Source organism: Callithrix jacchus, chromosome 1, assembly GCF_049354715.1.
Source record: "Callithrix jacchus isolate 240 chromosome 1, calJac240_pri, whole genome shotgun sequence".
Taxonomy (NCBI): Eukaryota; Metazoa; Chordata; class Mammalia; order Primates; family Cebidae; genus Callithrix; species Callithrix jacchus.
This window is the reverse complement of record NC_133502.1, coordinates 86,820,901-86,839,951: the sequence shown is the minus strand read 5'-3', so window position 1 is coordinate 86,839,951 and position 19,051 is coordinate 86,820,901. Positions and strand designations below refer to the sequence as shown.

The 19,051-nt window shown below is 38.5% G+C and overlaps 1 protein-coding gene across 8 annotated transcripts in view; it reads right to left on the bottom strand.

Moving 5' to 3' along the window:
• CNTNAP3 (contactin associated protein family member 3) overlaps nucleotides 1–19,051 on the bottom strand; it is a 218,309-nt gene that overhangs the window by 151,121 nt on the left and 48,137 nt on the right. For all 8 annotated transcript variants that reach the window (XR_013526380.1, XM_078348872.1, XM_078348874.1 and 5 more), the window contains exon 3: nucleotides 17,443–17,636. Coding sequence is in view for 7 of the 8 variants with exons in the window: in XM_078348872.1 (XP_078204998.1) it covers nucleotides 17,443–17,636 (194 nt within the window). In the remaining variant the exon portion in view is untranslated. The remainder of the gene's footprint in view (nucleotides 1–17,442; nucleotides 17,637–19,051) is intronic.

Below are 19,051 nucleotides of genomic sequence, written 5' to 3'. Positions count from 1 at the left end.
ATATCTGGATGTAGATTTTAAGCCACAGATGGCCTAGGAAAACAAAAACAGAAACTTCGGCAATATTTGTCTAAATACTGTATTACATTTTAAAATATGACCTATGAAGTGTTAGCCACGTTCATTAACGTGCATGTGGAAGCACAACTAAAAATGTGTGCACGGTGAGTCCCTGGGGCAGCGGTTCTCAAGGTTTATTAAACACATGATTTCTTTCAAGGTGAATGTGATTTAACTTATAAAATGTTGCTGTTTTTCTAAAGGACAATCAGACTTCTCCATATTATTTTGCATCACTGCAGGTTCAGACTTTAAATGAAGGTAGAAAATTAGCCTTCACCGTACAAAGTAAAATGACATTAATAAGAGAAAAGTGGTTACTAAAGCTAAAATCAGGAGGAAAAAATACAGAAAGCTAAACCAAAGCAAATTCAATCCCAAAACAAGTTTAAATGGGAAAATAAATTAAAAATGAAATTGTAAAATGACATAGCAAATTATAAATAGAAATGAGTCTCATTGAGTTCTCCAGCCTCCAGCCTGAAGAAAGGTGAGGTGAATGAGGGGAAAAAGGAGGGGAGAGGAGGGGGGGGGAGAGGAGAGGAGGGGGGAGAGGAGAGGAGGGGGGAGGAGAGGGAGAGGGAGAGGGAGAGGGAGAGGGAGAGGGAGAGGGAGAGGGAGAGGGAGAGGGAGAGGGAGAGGGAGAGGGGGAGGGAGGGGGGAGGGGGGAAGGGGGAGGGGGAGGGGGGAGGAGGAGAGGGGGAGAGGGGGAGACGGAGAGAGAGAGAGGGAGAGGGAGAGGGAGAGGGGAAAGGAAAGGAAGAGTGAGGGAGAGGGAGGAAGGAAAAAAAGGGAGGGAGAGAGGGAGGAAAGAAAGTAAAAGGAGGAAAAAGAGGGAAAGAAAGAGAAGAGGGCGGGGCGCGGTTGCTCAAGCCTGTAATCCCAGCACTTTGGGAGGCCAAGGCAGGTGGATCACAAGGTCAAGAGATTGAGACCATCCTGGTCAACATGGTGAAACCCCGTCTCTACTAAAAATACAAAAAAATTAGCTGGGCATAGTGGTGCGTGCCTGTAATCCCAGCTACTCAGGAGTCTGAGGCAGGAGAATTGCCTGAACCCAGGAGGCAGAGGTTGGGGTGAGCCAAGATCGCGTCATTGCACTCCAGCCTGGGTAAACAAGAGCCAAACTCCGTCTCAAAATAAATAAACAAATAAACAAACAAACATAAAGGAGGAGGAGAGAAAAGAAGAAGAAAGAAAAGAAAGCAAGCAGGGAGGAAGGGAGGGAGGGAGGGAGGTGGGTGAGTGCATGCCCTGGGGTCATTAGTTGAGCAAATCCATATTCCTTTAAAAGACAGGAAATGCATTTTGCCCAACACTAAACTCATCCTCACTGATAAATTCCAAACCTGAGGGGAAGAGCTGTGCCTGATTTCGCCCTCACTCCCACCAGGGAGACACAATCAACAGTGCACCAAACAGTTTGTCATCAGTGTTTCTGTGTGGGGCCCTGAAAAGGGACATGTTCTGGGCTGGGATGGCAAAAAAAACCACATCACTCCAGAATTTCATTCAGAGACGGAGAGCAGCCATTCCCTGAGGTCTCTCATCCCGGGACATGTCCTCAAATCCCATGCTGTTGATCCTCAGGTCAATCTGTCCTTTTCTGGGCACTCCCATCGCCTACGCACTCCCAACTGCGCTTCTTCCTTCCCTTCCAATTTTTTTCTGTGTACTCTTTGACCCAGGGTCAAAGGAAGGGAAGGGAAAAGGAGGGGAGGGGAAGGGAAAAGGAGGGGAGGGGAAGGGAGCGGAGGGAAGGGGGAAAGAAAGAAATGAGGGGGCCCGGCGCGGTGGCTCAAGCCTGTAATCCCAGCACTTTGAGAGGCCGAGGTGGGTGGATCACAAGGTCAAGCAATCGAGACCATCCTGGTCAACCCTGGTCAACATGGTGAAACCGCGTTTCTACTAAAAAATACAAAAAATTAGCTGGGCATGGTGGCGCATGCCTGTAATCCCAGCTACTCAAGAGGCTGAGGCAGGAGAATTGCCTGAACCCAGGAGGCGGAGGTTGCGGTGAGCCGAGATCGCGCCATTGCACTCCAGCCTGGGTAATGAGAGCGAAACTACATCTCATTAAAAAAAAAAAAAGAAAGAAAGAAAGAAAGAAATGAGGGAAGGCTGACAAGGTTGAGGGGACAAAAAAAGGAAGAAAAAAGACTACTTAAAGACTACTTTAATCTTTTCTCAGAATATTCTGGTGTAACCTAGAAATTGAGACTGGCTCCCGAGGTGGAAGCCCAAGGTTTCTGATACAGGCTCTGCTCATCTGATGTAAGCACATTACTGAGCCTCTCTAGAGTTATATTTCTTCATCCCAAGTTAATTATTAAAAAGTAAATTGATAGAATGCACGTAAAATTCTAAACATTTCACCTGGTACCTGATGAATAATAATATTGGGTGTCAGTCACGAACCTATACCTTGATTAAAACCTAGGTCTTTCTTTTGGACACACCTGCCCTTGTAACGCTCAGAAATGCAATTCCCTCATCTCCCCTCATCTTACTTGTGATGAGGTCTGGATGCATTTCCACTAGTCTCCCATCATTTCACAGCGTTGCACTTCCTCACAAAAGTAACTTTTCATCAAAAGATGAATAAGATCCCTTGACTTCAAATCCCCTGATGCAAGTGGGCTCCAGCTGCTCCACTTCAGCCTCATTCCCACGGCCATCTTCATCATCACCTGGAATGGAGCCACCATCGTTGCAATCTTATTTAAACTCTATGTGTTGACTGTACACCTCTAGATATTCCAAGATTGCTCACTCCCAAACTATAGCTTCTAGCTTCTTTGACATGTTGACTCTTTCTGATTTTATCAGCCTCTCTTGATCTAATTGTCCTCTCCACATTGAATAAACAGCATGGTACATTTTTTCCCACTTACTCTTTTGCCAATTTGTTAGCATTTATGTACCCAAACTCTCACATGTCAGCATACCTACAGATGCTAACTCTATGTCAATCTTCTCAGTTTCCTTCTCAGATTCTGTTTAGCTGGCTTTTGCTGGAGAAAAGCCCCCAGCTGTGTAGGTGGGGTCCTTGTTCATGATCTCCATCCTGGGGTCGGTATGCTACCAGAACAATAGTTCTCAACCTTGAATGAATATTGGAAACATCAGGTGGTATTCTTTAACATACTGCTTAGTTCCTACTCTCTTGAGGTTCACAGTTAACTGATCTGGGCAATAGTCCAGGCAGGTGTTTCCAGTGTAGAATGTACTATTACCAGGGACTCTTGTTCCCTGTCAAAACCTTCTTCCATTCCACATCCTCTGTTACACACACATAAAAATTTCCTACCTTAATTCCACTTTTCTCTTACCACTTTTTCATTTGCTTGTTTTTGAGACAGGCTCTTGCTTTGTCATCCAGGCTGGAGTACATTGGCTCAATCACAGCTCACCATAGTCTCAATCTCCCAGCCCGAAGCAATCCTCCTTAGTTTTCTGAATATTTGGGACTACAGGCACACAGCACTATGACTAGGTAATTTTTGTAATTTTTTTTTTTAGAGATGGGGTTCTCACTGTGTTGCCCAGGCTGGTCTCGAACTCCTGGACTCAAGGGATCTGCCTGCCTCAGCCTCCCAAAGTGTTGAGATTACAGGTATGAGCCATGGCACCTGATCCTTCATCACTCTTATCAGAGATTGAATCTTCTGAACATCAAGCAGATAAGGAACAGCTATAAACTCCCTTTCAGAAATTTAAAATAAAGCATGCATAATTAGCTATAGTCCTCCTGTTTCAGTAAAGATCATTGTTTTTCAGTGTCTTCTATGTTCTGGATCCTTTTCCCTACCATCCCTCTGGGACCTTGCTTCTCAGCCACTCTGTGAGTCTTTTCTGTCTCCAAGCTCTTGATGGGCATGAGAGTTCTACCAGCATCCCTGGAAGTGACCATGCTCTAGTCTCTCTAGCTTCCACTTCACACTGTCTTCTGCCCACGTATGTCCCTCTTGCTACTGCTATTCCACTCTCTTTCTCTAAGCATCCCAACTTCTAGAGAAATTATTCATCATTTGCTCTCTCATTTTCATTAACTTATTTCCTCTCCTAAGTCCTCTGCAATCAGGCATCTACTCTTATCCACTGATCAATTTACTGATGACCTCAGATCTATCAATAATTTGTACATATTATTTTGGTTTCATTCTCATAATAATCCTATAAAGTATGTTTTATAGTACACCTACTATATAGATGAAGAAACAAGGTACAAAGTGGTTAAGCAGTTAGCCCAAGTTCATACAGCTAGCAAAAGGTGAAGCCAGCATTTGAACCCAACTGATATGACTCAGAATCTGCATTCTTACCTATGTCCTGCTTTGTCTTCCAGTGCACCTGACATTTGTTTGCTCTGATGACAAAACTCTGTCCTACCCGATTTGACATTACTAGCATTCAAATCAGTCTTGGTTAAATAACTGAAGTAGGATTATTATTAACAGAATCCACTGTTAAAGTGCACAGAAAAGCCAGAACAGATAAAGCGTGTTGGTGGGTTTCACTAATCCTTTTCCTCTTAGCATTACCTTGGGTACTAGATCTGGCCACATTTTTGGTGCCATAACCCAAGGAGCTGGATGGTAAGGATCAACAGAGGGGAGGGGATGGAGGAGAGGAGAGGAAAGAGAGAAGAGAGGAAAGTCAGGAATGACCAGCCCAGTACCCAGCGTTCTATAGCTCTGGAAGATAGGTCTGCTTTGATCTAAGATGTGATCCTATAGAACCTCTGGCAGCCAGAAGCTCCGAACAATGACCAAAGCAGGTATCACAACAACAACAACAAAAAAGCTCTGGAAAGGATAACAATGCATAGTTATGTAGCTTCCTTTCAGAAATAATTTTCTTAAAAGAGTTTGTGTCATAGCTTAAAAAACTTAGTTCAGATGAAGAAAAAAAATCTTAGTATTAAGATTCTGTATAGAACAATAAAAGAAACCTGTGGTACTTGTACATATGGGAGCTCAATGTGTATGTTCAAAAGTTTGTCTACAGCAAATTAATGAGATGTGATAGGGCTAATACTGACATGCATGCTCTTTAGGAGAACCTAGTTTTCATTTGAGCTTGCTTAATTAATTACCAAAGTAATGAATTCATTCTGATTCAAGGGTAGACAATTCACTGTTCATGTAAATTTATTGGCTATTTTACTTTTTTATTATTCGGGGGAGCAAGGATGGAAAAAATACCACCAGAGTAAATTTACTTTGAGTTCTTGGAATATTTTTCAGTAATTTTTGCAAACTTTCTTACAATAAATAGAAGCCATTCCTAAATCTGAATTTATTTTTCCTTTCGATCAGAAGTTTAGCTAGTGAAATTTTTGCCGGAGTGTAGCACAATAGCTCCCTGGGGAACTCCTTCTACTAAGTAATTTTTCTCTCTTTTTTTAAAAAGAATGTCACAGTGTCTTTAAAATGTTCAAGGCTCTGAAAGACAAGCCATTTGATTTGAATGATTAATAAGGATATTAAGGAATATAAAGTAAGAGACAGGAGTTTAAATGTAAAAAAAAAAAACTCTCATTTTCAAAATGCAGATCAAATCTGATTTCTCTTGAATTTTTTCTATTTCACAGACAAAATCCTGACTGAGGTTAAATTCTAATGCTATTAATGCCCATCTTTAATTCTCATGCTCACGGCTACTTCAGAACTAGATTATTCCACAAGAACATCTGTGAAAGGAAGAACATGTTCCTAATGCAATAAACAAAGGGTGTTACACAAAGCCTATTTAGTCAGGAATTGGAAATATGGATGAAAGAGAAGCCGTATTGTTCAGGTCCTGCTATTTATGAGAAAGAGTTTTTCTTGTTAAGTATTTATGCATTATATCAGAGAAATGCATGTCTCTTTATAAGCAGGAACCTCTGTAAGGTAATCCAGTAGTGACAGAACTAGATATTGTATTACATTTCAGGAGGTTACGTGGGCCAAGATTGCGCCACTACACTCCATCATGGGCGACAGAGCAAGACTCCATCTCAAAAGAAAAAAGTCATTAAGAATACAGCATTATTCAAGCAATTCAACTTTTTCATGTAAAATCATGATTTTTCTAAAAAACAATACAGCATTATTGACATTTATTTTTCTCCATATATTTTTAAAAATATTAGGAAAATATTCATTGTGGAGATGGTTTAAGAATCTATCCATATGAAGAAATAAGACAGTGTTACATGTTTCAACATGTTGGTGTTGTCTTGTTTGGATTGAATCTGATTAGAGACCTTTGACCTTCCTGTGTATGAAAATGTATATTTTTCCCAAGATTGGTAAACTTTTTTGTCTGCCTTTTTTCCTTCCTGTTTTCTTTTCCTCTTTCCTCCCTCCCTTCCTCCTTCCTTCTTCCCTTTCTCTCTCTCCCTCTCTTTGAAACAGAATCTTGCTCTATTAGCCAGGCTGGAGTACAATAGCACGATCATAGCTCACTGCAACCTCAAACTCCTGGGCTCAAGTAACCCTCCATCCTTGGCCTCCCAGAGTGCTGGGATTATAGGTGTGAGCTACCACACCCAGGCTATTGTTTCTTTAACCAACCTTTCTAGCCCTTTATCTCTCTATTCTCCTTTTTCTTTGTCTGTATTAAGTTTTGTTCTTATGATGCTTTCCTATAAGGACCATAGGCTTCTTTAATTACTTTATATATATTTTTTCTCCTCTAACTGTATTTTCACTAAACTGTCTTTGAGTTCAGAGCCTTTCTTCTGCTTCACTGATTCTCCTTGTTGACATTCTGTACTGCATTTTTCATTTCATTCATGTATTTTTCAGCTTCAGAATGTTAGTTTTTCTGCATAATTTCCATCTTTTCACATGTAGCTTGTACATGTCTCACCCTCTCCTTCCTGCCAATGGTATTTTATGCCTTCTAAATCTACTATAAACAGTCTTTGCTCCTTTTAACTAGTAACTTATAAAAAGGGAGATTTCCTGATTTTGTCTGATTATTGATTTCCACAAAAAATAGAATTTAAAAATGTGAGCTATAGCATTCTTTTTTTTATTAATTCAAGGTGAATTTTTTTTTTTTTTTGAGATGGAGTTTCACTCGTTGCCCAAGCTGGAGTGCAGTAGCACAATCTTGCCTCACTGCAATCTCCGCCTCCTGGGTTCAAGTGAGTCTCCTGCCTCAGCCTCCTGAGTAGCTGGGATTACAGGCACCCACCATCATGCCTGGTTAATTTTTTTGTATTTTTAGTAGAGATGGGGTTTCACCATTTTGGCTAGGCTGGTCTCAGACTGCTAACCTCAGGTGACTGACCACCTTAACCTCCCAAAGTGCTCGGGTTACAGGCGTGAGCCACTGCACAGGCCCAGGTGATTTTATGTGTGATTTCAAGGATCAAATAATAATTTTTACTTGTTTCCTATTTTTTATGCCTCTTTTTTTACTCTCTTTTCTAAATGAAATGCTCTTTGCATTATAGGAAAATAAGAATAGACACTAGTGAGAAGGTCCTAAGATTCTTTCACAGGATTATAGGAATAAAGGAATGAAGAAATCTTTATTACCACAAAATAAAGGAAACTCCAAACTCAGCCTCTCTGAGATCAAATTATAAAAAAAGACATATGTGGAATTTGAGAATGTCATAGCACCATTAAGAGGGAAGGAGGAAAAGAGATTATGAGGTATTGCACTGATAATATACTGTGATGTAAAAGTATTAAAACATTTTTATGTTAAAACATTTTTGTATCTCTGAATAGAAATTTCAGTCAGACCTCTCTCCTTGAACTCCTAGGAGGGAGCCAAACAACATATTCTATTTGCTTTCGCTACTAGTTATTTTTATTTTGCCTTGTAGAAACTAATCAATTTGAAGAAACAGAGTCAGTATTAGTCATTTTATTTTTGAGATGGAGTTTCATTACTGTTCCCAGGCTGGAGTGCAATGGTGTGATCTCGGCTCACTGCAACCTTGCCTCCTGAGTTCAAGCAATTCTCCTGCCTCAGCCTCCCAACTAGCTGGGACTACAGGCATGCACCACCATGCCCAGCTAATTTTTGTATTTTTAGTAGAGACAGGGTTTCACCAAGATCAGGATGGTCTTGATCTCTTGACCTTGTGATCCACCCACCTTGGCCTCCCAAAGTGCTGAAACTATAGGCATGAGCCACTGTGCCCGGCCACCAATATGAGTCATTTTGTAAGCATTTTTATATATGTATAAACTTGAAGTTTTATAGTGTTTGATACACATATTCATGTTATATATATTATATATATCTATATAGATACAATCTTATTAATGAAAATTGACATAGTATGCTGTAAGTGAACAAAACTATGTAAAAGAATAATAGACCACAATGTTTGATAGAACAAGTTTTCAATAATAGGATAGTGCTGCAACGGAGATAAGAAGAAAAAAATATAACAACAAAGCTCTTTTGGGAGCTTATTATCTGCCAAGCACAGAATTAAGCTCATTAAATAGATTATCTTATTTTTACTCACAAAATTATGCTCATTTTACAAATGAGAATGCTAGAAGTTTGAAAAGTTAAATCCCAACTTTACATAGTTTATAACTAATTTTTGTTCTTGAAGGCAACTCTGTGTGACTCTGAAGCCCCAGCACAGGCTCCCATAAAAGGGCATTTTCATTTGCTATAATATTTCATAATCCATAAAAATGATTTTCAAAAGCCTACAGTTAAAAGCAAGTTGCTCAAATATTACCTAAAATAGAATAATCAGTAAAGATGAAATTTAAAAAAAAAACATGATCACAATGAAAGAGAGAAAAAGAATCTCACAGGAATTTTCTACAGAGATATACAAAGATACACTCTCTAAACAAGAAAACTATCATCTAGTGAATGTTTATTAGAAAATAGAATATTCACTTTTGTTTAAGTAAAAGGTTCACTAATTATATAGAGGGTTATACTTCCTATTGAGATAATTTATCACTATAGTCAAAGTTTCAGTGTAGAAAAACACCCCTGCTCATCAGTATCTGACATAAAAGTAAAACAGAGGATACTGGTTGACAGAGAACTGCTTAGACCAGCACAATTCTCTGATCTGTCAATGTCACTGATATAAAAATGAAAGCTAGTACCTTTTAAGACATCTGTACAGTTCTAAGGTGGCTGTTTCAGAAGGTCAAATGGCTCAAAGCCAATGGGGAACTAGAGAGATATATGAGGATTTGGCTGGTAAACCAGACTTTCACTGACAGAGCTCCTTTTGGGACTGTGGAAGAGGTTCCCTTAAAAGACAGAGTAGCTTAAAAAAATCACTGAGGATTTTTACTATCACAACAACAAAATGGTACTGAACTCCTATACTGATTTTAAATTTGACCAAAAGCAACAGAATCTCAGACAGCACAGAACCATTTACATTGGAGTATATCACTTAGATTCTGGATCAGCCCAGTTATTCTTCATGTCATCACAAGTGATTTCAAAGCTGTTGCCACCAGAGTAAGGACACAAAGTGGGGAGAAGAAAGTCTACTCCCTAAAGGGTATGGTTATTGGCTTCACTTCTATCCTAAACATTTGGTAACACTCACCCACAGTTGCTATTTTGGAAACTGTATAAAATTCCCAGGCAGTTATCCAGTTAATCTAACATAAATATATGTTAAAGTCTTTTCTGCTCTCTCTCAAGGTCATGTGTTTGCCCATGGAGCTTAGAGTACTGGCACCTCACTCAGTCACTGCAACAATGGCTTATATCCTTCTTGATAGGTGGTACCTCTGTGTTCCTAGTGGCATCATACCACAGAAGGCTCCTCCCTCACACTAACTGGACTGGATCAATAAAACTGGACTAAAAACATTAACCTTGGGAGTCTTATTATTCTAAAGGTTTTAATAATAAAAAAATCTTTATTAATAAGAAAACCTTTTATTAATAATGAAAAAAACCTTTATATTAAAACTCAGACCCAAGTAAAATCAGAGAGAAAAAAGTAACACAAGGCTGTGCAGATCATGAACTACTCATATAGACCATTGACTATTTAAATAACTTATAGGATACCTTTTAAAATATATTTTAAGTGTACAGTTCAGTGGCATTAAATTTATTCACACTGTTGTTCAACCATCACCAGCATCCAGCCCCTGAACTCTTTTCATCCTGGAACTGAAACTCAAATCTTCTGAATAATTTGTGAAGTTGGCAACATACCGTGCTGACCCTTAGTTTGTGAAGAAGGCGGCTCATGAGTATTAGAAAGATCAATCAGTAGAGGTGTCACTTGATGTGACATTCCTGGCTAGTTCAGATCAATCTCAAACAAACTTCTAAGGCTTGGGGTGCTCCTTTGCTCAACTCTAAATCTACATGAAGAAATGATTTCAATTCAATTGCCACCACATCCCAGCAAGACTTTATGTTCTTGTTCTTTTTCTACATTTTGCTTTGCAGATGGATTTTATATCTGTATATCTATAACTATATTATGTGTGTACATATACATATATTATATTTTGCTTATCAGGTGGATCACGTATGTGTGTGTGTGTGTATATATATATACTAGAATTAACTGCGCATGCCTCATAAGGACAAATACATCACTAAGTCTCTCATTCCTTTGCTATTATAGAAAGGGAGTTAGGGAACAAGGTGAAAAAGAGCACTTTCACTGCTAGAGACTGTTTCTTTACCTTCTTGGAAATCGTAACCCTCAGAGGAATTGTGCAAGGATTAAATGTGGGGGTGTTGGAAACCCAGAGCATGCAGCCTGATACACAAGAGCGCTCTTCATAAATGGCAGATGGTGTTAGCTTGAAGTTTAGAAAGAATGATTGCTTTTTGCTTCCTAGTCAGGAAAAGCCCTTTTCCTTCAAGAAACTAAGGAATGTTCTTTAATCTTCCTGAGTAATCTGTGTGTGCACTTGCCTCTGCTAATGTTTAGTCTGCCTTACAAGGAAAATTTGCCTGACTTTGTTTCGGATGAAGGAAATCTGTACATGAGGATGTAGAGATACAGAATCTGAAAACAAGTGATGATTTCAGTAACCCAGTGGCGATGACAGCCAGAGGCAGAATGAAGGCCGACTCAGACTAGATATTCGCTGATCACCTTTGGGCCCAGGGGACAGATGTCTGGGCTGACACCCCACCTGCGGTGAGGCAGCAGGGCTGACATGTCCTCCAGACCTGCTCTTCCTCTGAATCACTGTGTCGACACCCACCACCACTGGCTCAGGACTTGGTAGCTACCCAGCCATATCCTCAGCCTCTCTTTTCCCTGCTATTAACTGACTGTGTGTCTGGCACATACTCAGACTGAGAATGTTTCTCAGAGAATGTCTCTGTGCTAACTGCAGTGTCTGCCATCCTTTCCTGCTCTCTCACAGCAGGTGCCGAGTAGGTCCTGACAGCTGCTGCCTCCGGGCTCAGTTGTGACTGGCGGATCTCCAACCTCTTACCTTCCTTCTGCCTCCTCCATTAGTTATGCTCACATTTGCTCCAGTCAGGTCAGGAAAATAAAGAAAACCATAAGGGACAAATACAGACAGGTCATGGAAGATCTACTAATACACTTAGTCCACTGCTCCAAAAATGACCCATGACCACTGGTGGACATTTTTTAGATTTCCCGGTTAGAATGGTCCTACATGTTGGATCTCAAATTCTCAACATTGATAAAGATTTGTGAAACAATATTCAATTACAGCAAAATGTATGTTCTTTGCCAGAATGTTTTAAAAACCAAAGCCCAATAGTATTATTCACAGAACATTTTCTTTCTTTGCCTAAAATCTTCCTAGTGAGAAAAGAAGGGGAAAAAAAAACCTCCACAAAATTCCATACATAGTAACAGGAAATCACCAGTTCCATAAAGAAACACAAAACCAGGGAAGACACAGGCTGGAGGGTGGTTGGGTGGGGAGGGCAGCAGGAGCTGTATGTATGAGTGTCTGAGTATGTGTGTTTCTGAGCACATTAGGGGTTATGTAATTGAGAAGAATTCTATCAGGAAGAGATAATTTACCCAAGAAATGAATTGAGGAAGCTATCTATGCTATCTAAGTTATCTAGGGGGAATTTTCAGAGATACTGAACAGCTAGTAAAAAGAATGGCTCTTGCTTGACATTTTTAAAGAGCAGCTAGAAGGACAATACAGCACAAAATATCATGAAGCCACAGATAAGCAGAGAACGTGGTTCAAGTTGCTTCTTTCTTTTTATCTTAAATGAGGTCAGTACTTTATTGAAAATGACTACATTCATACAGTGCATAAAATATGTTGCAATTTACAGCAAGAATAAAATAAAATAAAATTCCATAGATTTAAACTGGAAACCAGTTGCAAAGGCAGAAGCAGGATGGGATGCGAAGCTATGGCAATGGTCCAGGAGAAAGATGGTGGGCAACTGCGCTGTCGTGGTAATGACAGAGGTGATGAAAAGTTGTTAGACTCCACATATACTCTGAAGCTGTAAATGACATGATCTGTCTAAAGACTGAGTTGACAGGATATACCTATGGATTGATTCCAGAGTGTGAAGGAATGGAAGTCATTGATAACTCCACACATGTTGGCTCAAGCCAACAGCTAGTAGATGCTGTGATGTTTACTGAGAGGTGGAAGCCCAGGGGAGATAGGTTTGGTGATGGGAAGGATGTAGAGATAATAAATTTGGTTTTGGATGTATCTATTTGACATCCTAAAGGAAATGGAGTCTGGTGCTCAGAGGGGAACCTGAAACCTGTGTCAGGGACAGATAATAACCTGAACATTCCAACAAAGAGAACATTTCACAAGGAATTAAAAGTTCTATATTCCTTGTATGTTTAACTGTTTATTCTTTCAGAAATAAGCGAAAAATAGACATGAGGAAAAATGGCTTGTCAGTGATTGTTAATCTGGGACTGTGGTTAGTGGGATATCATGGGTATAAGCTCTCAGCATGATTCCGGGACATTTTTCTAGCATAATAAGGCTGGATTTCCAAACATCTTTTCTCTCCTTTTTGATTCTGACCATTTGTTCTTATTAGGCCAGGTAGTTTTTTTAGGCAATTCCTATTACTACTACTGAAAAAAAATAGTATGTTGTTCTCTCAGAAAATTATCTTTTATCTTCCCTCTTCTCTTATGTTGTTTATTCTTTTGATCCTGTTTGAGTAATGGCACCTTTTAAAATGATATAGCAGATAAGGATATTTACTATTCACCAAGTGAGTCTGTGTCCTAAAATACATTTTCTTAACTAAAAGTACAATACATAATAAAGCTTGTTCTGCTACTCAGAAAAGATTCGTGTATTCCTGTTTTAAGTAACAGGGATTCTCTCTTTTGAACAGAGCTTTTATTAGTCTTAAGATTCCATAAATCTGGCAGTTATTTCTAGTTTTCTTGGGTATTTCTCAATACAAACTCAGTCCAGTCCTTGAAGCAGTCAGTGTGAAGCATATAATTAGTAAGAATATGGATTAAGATATTAATCTATTCAGATAATCAAACATCAATGATTTATATGACAGGTGCCAAATTGCTTATCTAAAGCCATGGTACCAGATTTGTTTTAGATTCAGATTCATGTCATATATTAGGAAGATCATACTGTGTATACACCAAATATTAGTGACGAGATTAGTAATCACATGTGTTACTATTTACGCAATAAAACATATGAATATTCACATTCACAGTAACTAAAAAAATGCAAATAGCCCCGAAGTCAGTACATTCAGATTTTGCTGCTAAATAAATTTGAGTCTGCTTGGGGTTCACATTTTAATGCCTTTGCTTTCGAAATTAAAAATTACAGGTAAGCAACTGTGGTTCTTTAATAATAGAAAACATTAGCATAGATAACAGGCAAACTCAGACCAAGGAAACAATACAAAAAGCCATAAAAAGATAGAAGGGGAGCATCCAAGAAATAAGTAAGGCTGGAAAATGAATTTTTAATGTGTCCTTAACATAAACGTAGAAGCAGCAGGATCCCTAGTAGAGAGTTGTTCTCCTGGTAGAGGAAGGTTAATATGAGGAATCTGAGGCAAGGGATGCAGCTGTGGTCAGGAAAAAATAATAAAGATAATAATGTACCGAGAAAGACAATCATAAGCTCATAAGAACATGTCATTTCATTAATCAAGAGTGCTAGGCCCGGCGCGGTGGCTCATGCCTATAATCCCAGCACTTTGGGAGGCCAAGGCAGGTGGATCACGAGGTCAAGAGATCGAGACCATCCTGGTCAACAAGGTGAAACCCCGTCTCTACTAAAAATACAAAAATTAGCTGGGCATGGTGGCGCGTGCCTGTAGTCCAGCTACTTGGGAGGCTGAGGCAGGAGAATTGCTTGAACCCAGGAGGTGCAGGTTGCGGTGAGCCGAGATTGCGCTATTGCATTCCAGTCTGGGTAACAACAGCGAAACTCCGTCTCAAAAAAAAAAGAGTGCTAATATTTTAGGTATCAAAAATAAATCTTCTTAAGTTAACCTACTTTCACATCATCCATCCATATCTAAAGTTAATGCCTTGGTAAAGGCCAGAAACTCTAATAAGAGATGTAATTTATTGTTAAAAAAGCAGTAAGACTGGAGGGCAGCCAACATCAGCCCATCATTTTAAGAAAATGATACATATGAGACAATCAATTAGTGAACTTCATTTCTGGAAAAGCAGCTTTGATAGGAAAAACACTAGACAGTAGGGACATGCCTAGTAAAGGATATGATAATTAGGACTCAGCTCACATTTTCCAAGAGCATATTACTAACCTTCACCATAATTATTTGCTTATTTACTAAAAGAATGAATTAATTAATAAATAGAGAAAATGTCTCTGAGATGCTGATATAGCAGTTCAAGAAACTCAAATCAGGATGGTTATCAGTGGCAGGGAAGGGCTGTGTGAGGCTGAGAAGGAGGTGGGGATAGTTATTGGGTACAAAGAAATAGAAAGAATGAGTAAGACCTAGTATTTGAAAGCACAACAAAGTGACTATAGTCAACAATAATTTAATTGTACATTTTAAAATAACTAAACATGTATAACTGGATTGTCTGTAACACAAAAAATAAATACTTGAGGGATGTGATCCCATTTTATATGATGTGATTATTATGCATTATATGCATGTATCAAAATATCTCATGAATCCCATAAATGTATACACTGACTATGCACCCACAAAAATTAAAATAAAATTTTTTTAAAAAAGAAAGAAACTCAAAAATCTACATAGGCATTTTATAATCCGAACTCGACAGCCTCTCTTTGCAATTTTACAACTTTCAGCAAATTCCCCATATTCTCTCCATCTCAGTTGGAACAGCCATTTCATACCTTACATTTCAGTTTTTTTTTGTAGCTCATCCATTATCCCTGCTTTTGTTTGCATTACTTCTGCTTTCTGGAATATCCTCCTGAATTATTTTCCAGCAACCAACATAGTAACACTTTCTCCAAGGCCTGTCGTTCTCAAGTCTCTTTGGGTCTGTGTCTTATGATTGAACACTCACAAGAACCTTCTCTGGTTAGTTTTGTGGATTCTCTCTTCAGTAACGTTAACATTCTTTTTCATCATGCAAATTCTGTATAGTTAGGCATAGAGTAGGAAATGAAGCTATTAAAGGTTTACAATTTGCCAGTCACAGTGATTGAGGATGAAGGAGATGGAAAGATAAAGCCGTATCCCCAAAAACCTTTTAGCTCAAAATGGTGAAAGGCAGAGTCCTGAACCCTCATAGCACTATGTATCATTGCTTTAGTCCAAAACTTAGTCCTAGAGATGTGCAGAGCCGGAAAGGATCATTTTTATAGTGCGGCTGTTTTCTAAAAAGCCTCCTGGGAGAGGATGAATTTCACTCATTAATTCAGGAAACATTTCCTTATGTCCTAGTCCTGTTATCCTTGTTAGGCTTTAGAGGCTGAGTCAGTTTCCCAGAGCTACTGTAACAAACTGTCACAAACTAGGAAGCTAAAGTGATGGAGGCCACATGTCCAAGATCAAGGTGCCTGCAGGCCATGCTGCCTCTGGAGGCTCTAGGGAGAGATCTGTTCCATGCCCATCTCCTAGCTGCTGATACCTGCAGTGTTCCATCACCTGTCCATGCATCATTCCAATCCTCCCTCCTCACAGGGCTGCCTCCCTGTGTGTCCTCGCACCGTGTTCCCTTGCACTGTGTACAATTGTCTTGCTGTCCAAAGGTCCTTTTTTATGAGGACACCAGTCATATTAGATTAGGGTCAACCCTCCTGACTATATTTTAACTTGATTACCCCTGTAAAAACCTTATTTCCAATTAAGGTCACACTCTGAGGTATTGAGAGTTAGGATGTTAGTCCATCCATACTAGAGATGCAGAGATGAAAGGCACAGTGACTTTGAAAGGAAGCTCTCACTGTGAGGGGAACCAGAAAAAGTAAACCATTTGTTCCAGTGAAGCTCAACACGTTTCTACACGGAGGGAGATTGTGAGAGTTGACATCTATTATTTTAAGTGTTCTGGATTAGTAAGAACGTTAACCTTTACACTTTTTCCCCACATGCTAGTAACCTTTCAGAGAAAGCAAAAATGGCAGATGGCATTGCCTTGGCTATGGTTTCCCTCTGAACTCCTTAACTGGATAACAGAAATGTTGATGGTACCTCCATCATTGATGATTTTTTCAGGAGGAAGGAAGAGCCAAATTACAAATACAATGCAGACTTTACATGAGTTTTCTCTTATAGCATCTCTTTTATAGGGAAACTGTCCATAATATTTTAAACATCATTAATCAATGCAGAGCAAGATTTTAAACAGATATAAGTTACTTCCAAACACTGTGTAATAAATATATTTTTAATAAATTAAATACATTTACAATATTCACGAAAGTTAAACAAAAAGTAATTACCTCCCGAAAGAGGCACTAACATATAATCAGAAACAGAAATAATGTCACTGTTATAGGGATATTTACAGATTCCAGAGAATCTCACAGAGATCTATAGTCTATGAAAACTAAATCTGGCTACTTAGTAAAGGACACATGGTTCTTCAAATTCAAAGTCTGTGTTCCTGTACTTGTCATACATATGGAAACTGCTCACTTATTACATTTTGGAATTTCAGTGTCTTTCAAAAATATCAGATCAAATCAGACAAAATAAACAAATGAATTCAATCTACAACTCTAAAACAAAGTAGATGCAATGTTCAATTATTAAGCAAACCAAGAAAGAACAAATTATATATGATTTGTATTATTTTTAAACTTCCACACTAATGCTATAATAGCAAGACTGTCTTTCAATGTTTTCAATGAAATGAGTATCTAACTTTTACTTAGAATATGTTTTTCAAAGTAATTCTTAAAATTCTGTTTTTCTAATAGGTTTGCAGCAATAGGTAGCAATGATTATTATTATAAAACATACCCAGATGCTTTCTTCTCGGCGATACTGCTTCCAGTTCCTCCCACCATCACTGAACATCAGGAGGTAGCTGGTCACCCAGTCAGAGCTCCCATATCCTCCTTGAGTGGCCACAGCAGTGATCTCCATTCTCTCACCAAGGTCAATTTGCAGCCATTGGTATTTATTTGACACAAGTGGGGTCCAGCCACCAGCTCCTTTTTTGAAACAGAAAAAGTAGGAAAATGGTAGAGGAGAAAGTTATTTAACACAGCTGTTACTAGATTAGAAAACTATACAATTATGAATATATATTAAGAAAATCATGAATTTACAATAGAAAAATATAGAAGAATTACCTGTGATTTGATGAACCCTAAATTGTGTACACATTTAGCTAGATAACCACTGACATTCTAGAATGCAGGTGTCCTACTGAGTGGAGGAAATGTTTGTTTAATGCAGGTAGCCAATATGACATTCCTGTCAATTTTTGGAACGAGTGTATTTCATAACCTTTGAGTAGGATTTACCCTTTCCAAACACAAGAGACTAAGTTCCAGTAGCAGGAAGTACAGTATAAAGAACTGATAAAGATGGTTAATATATTGTCCTTACACTCCAAGTGCTTACAGTCTCATACGAGAAATAGATATTTAAAAGAACAATTCAGATATGAAGTGCTTTGTGAGGCAATCACACTTACATTTGGATATCCAAAAAGTTGAATTCACAGAAGTACAGAGGAGAATGATGGTTACAAGAAACCAGGGTGTGGAGGAGATACTGGTAAAAAAATAAAACACAAACAAGTATAGAGTACCAAATGGTCAAGCAGAGTCATAAGCAGGTTCTGGTGTACTCTGCTGTCTCTGGCAGTACTGCAGGGAAACCAGGGCAAGGCTTACACAGCAGAAGGAGACTATCAGGTATGGAAGAAGATGGATGCAGAGCAGAAAATTTGTTCCTTTTGCTCTGACTAATGCTACATCTTAAACAAAAACATAGGAATGCCTGCTGATGTTTTATTGATGTTTGTTATTTTTCTAGTCTAATAGAATTAGGAGATACTCCAGAACCTTAACTTCTTTAATAATCAATGTTTAGAAAAAGAGAGTACTCGATAAACAGTTCCCAAGCTGAGGAGTCAGCATGCTTTTATTTCTCCCTGGTGCTGCCACTTACCTGAAAGCTCCGATAGAAAGTCTAAAGTTCTAGACAGTTGGTTATTATTCATTAGCTTATAATTTGTATTTTGTTATTATGAGTTGTGTTTATAATTATGTCCTCATTAGTACGTCTGTGAATTTATTCAACTTTCTAAAATTCCACATGTAAGTACTTTAGTATATTTCCTAAAAGTTTGATATTCTTAGGATATAGCTAGGAGTAAAAATGAGTCAGTGAGGACATTGACATTATACTTTAATATAAGTTATTACGGGGAAGTGCAGAGAAATATATTTAAATAATAACATTCACATTTAAATAATAAATATAAATATTAGGCACCTATTTGAATTAATGACCAAACACTTATCTACTGTTTCCTTATGATTCTGAAGTTTACAGATTCTTAGAACTCAGATTCTAAGACATTTTTGCAGTGAATTTTGTTCAAAAATATTTTTTC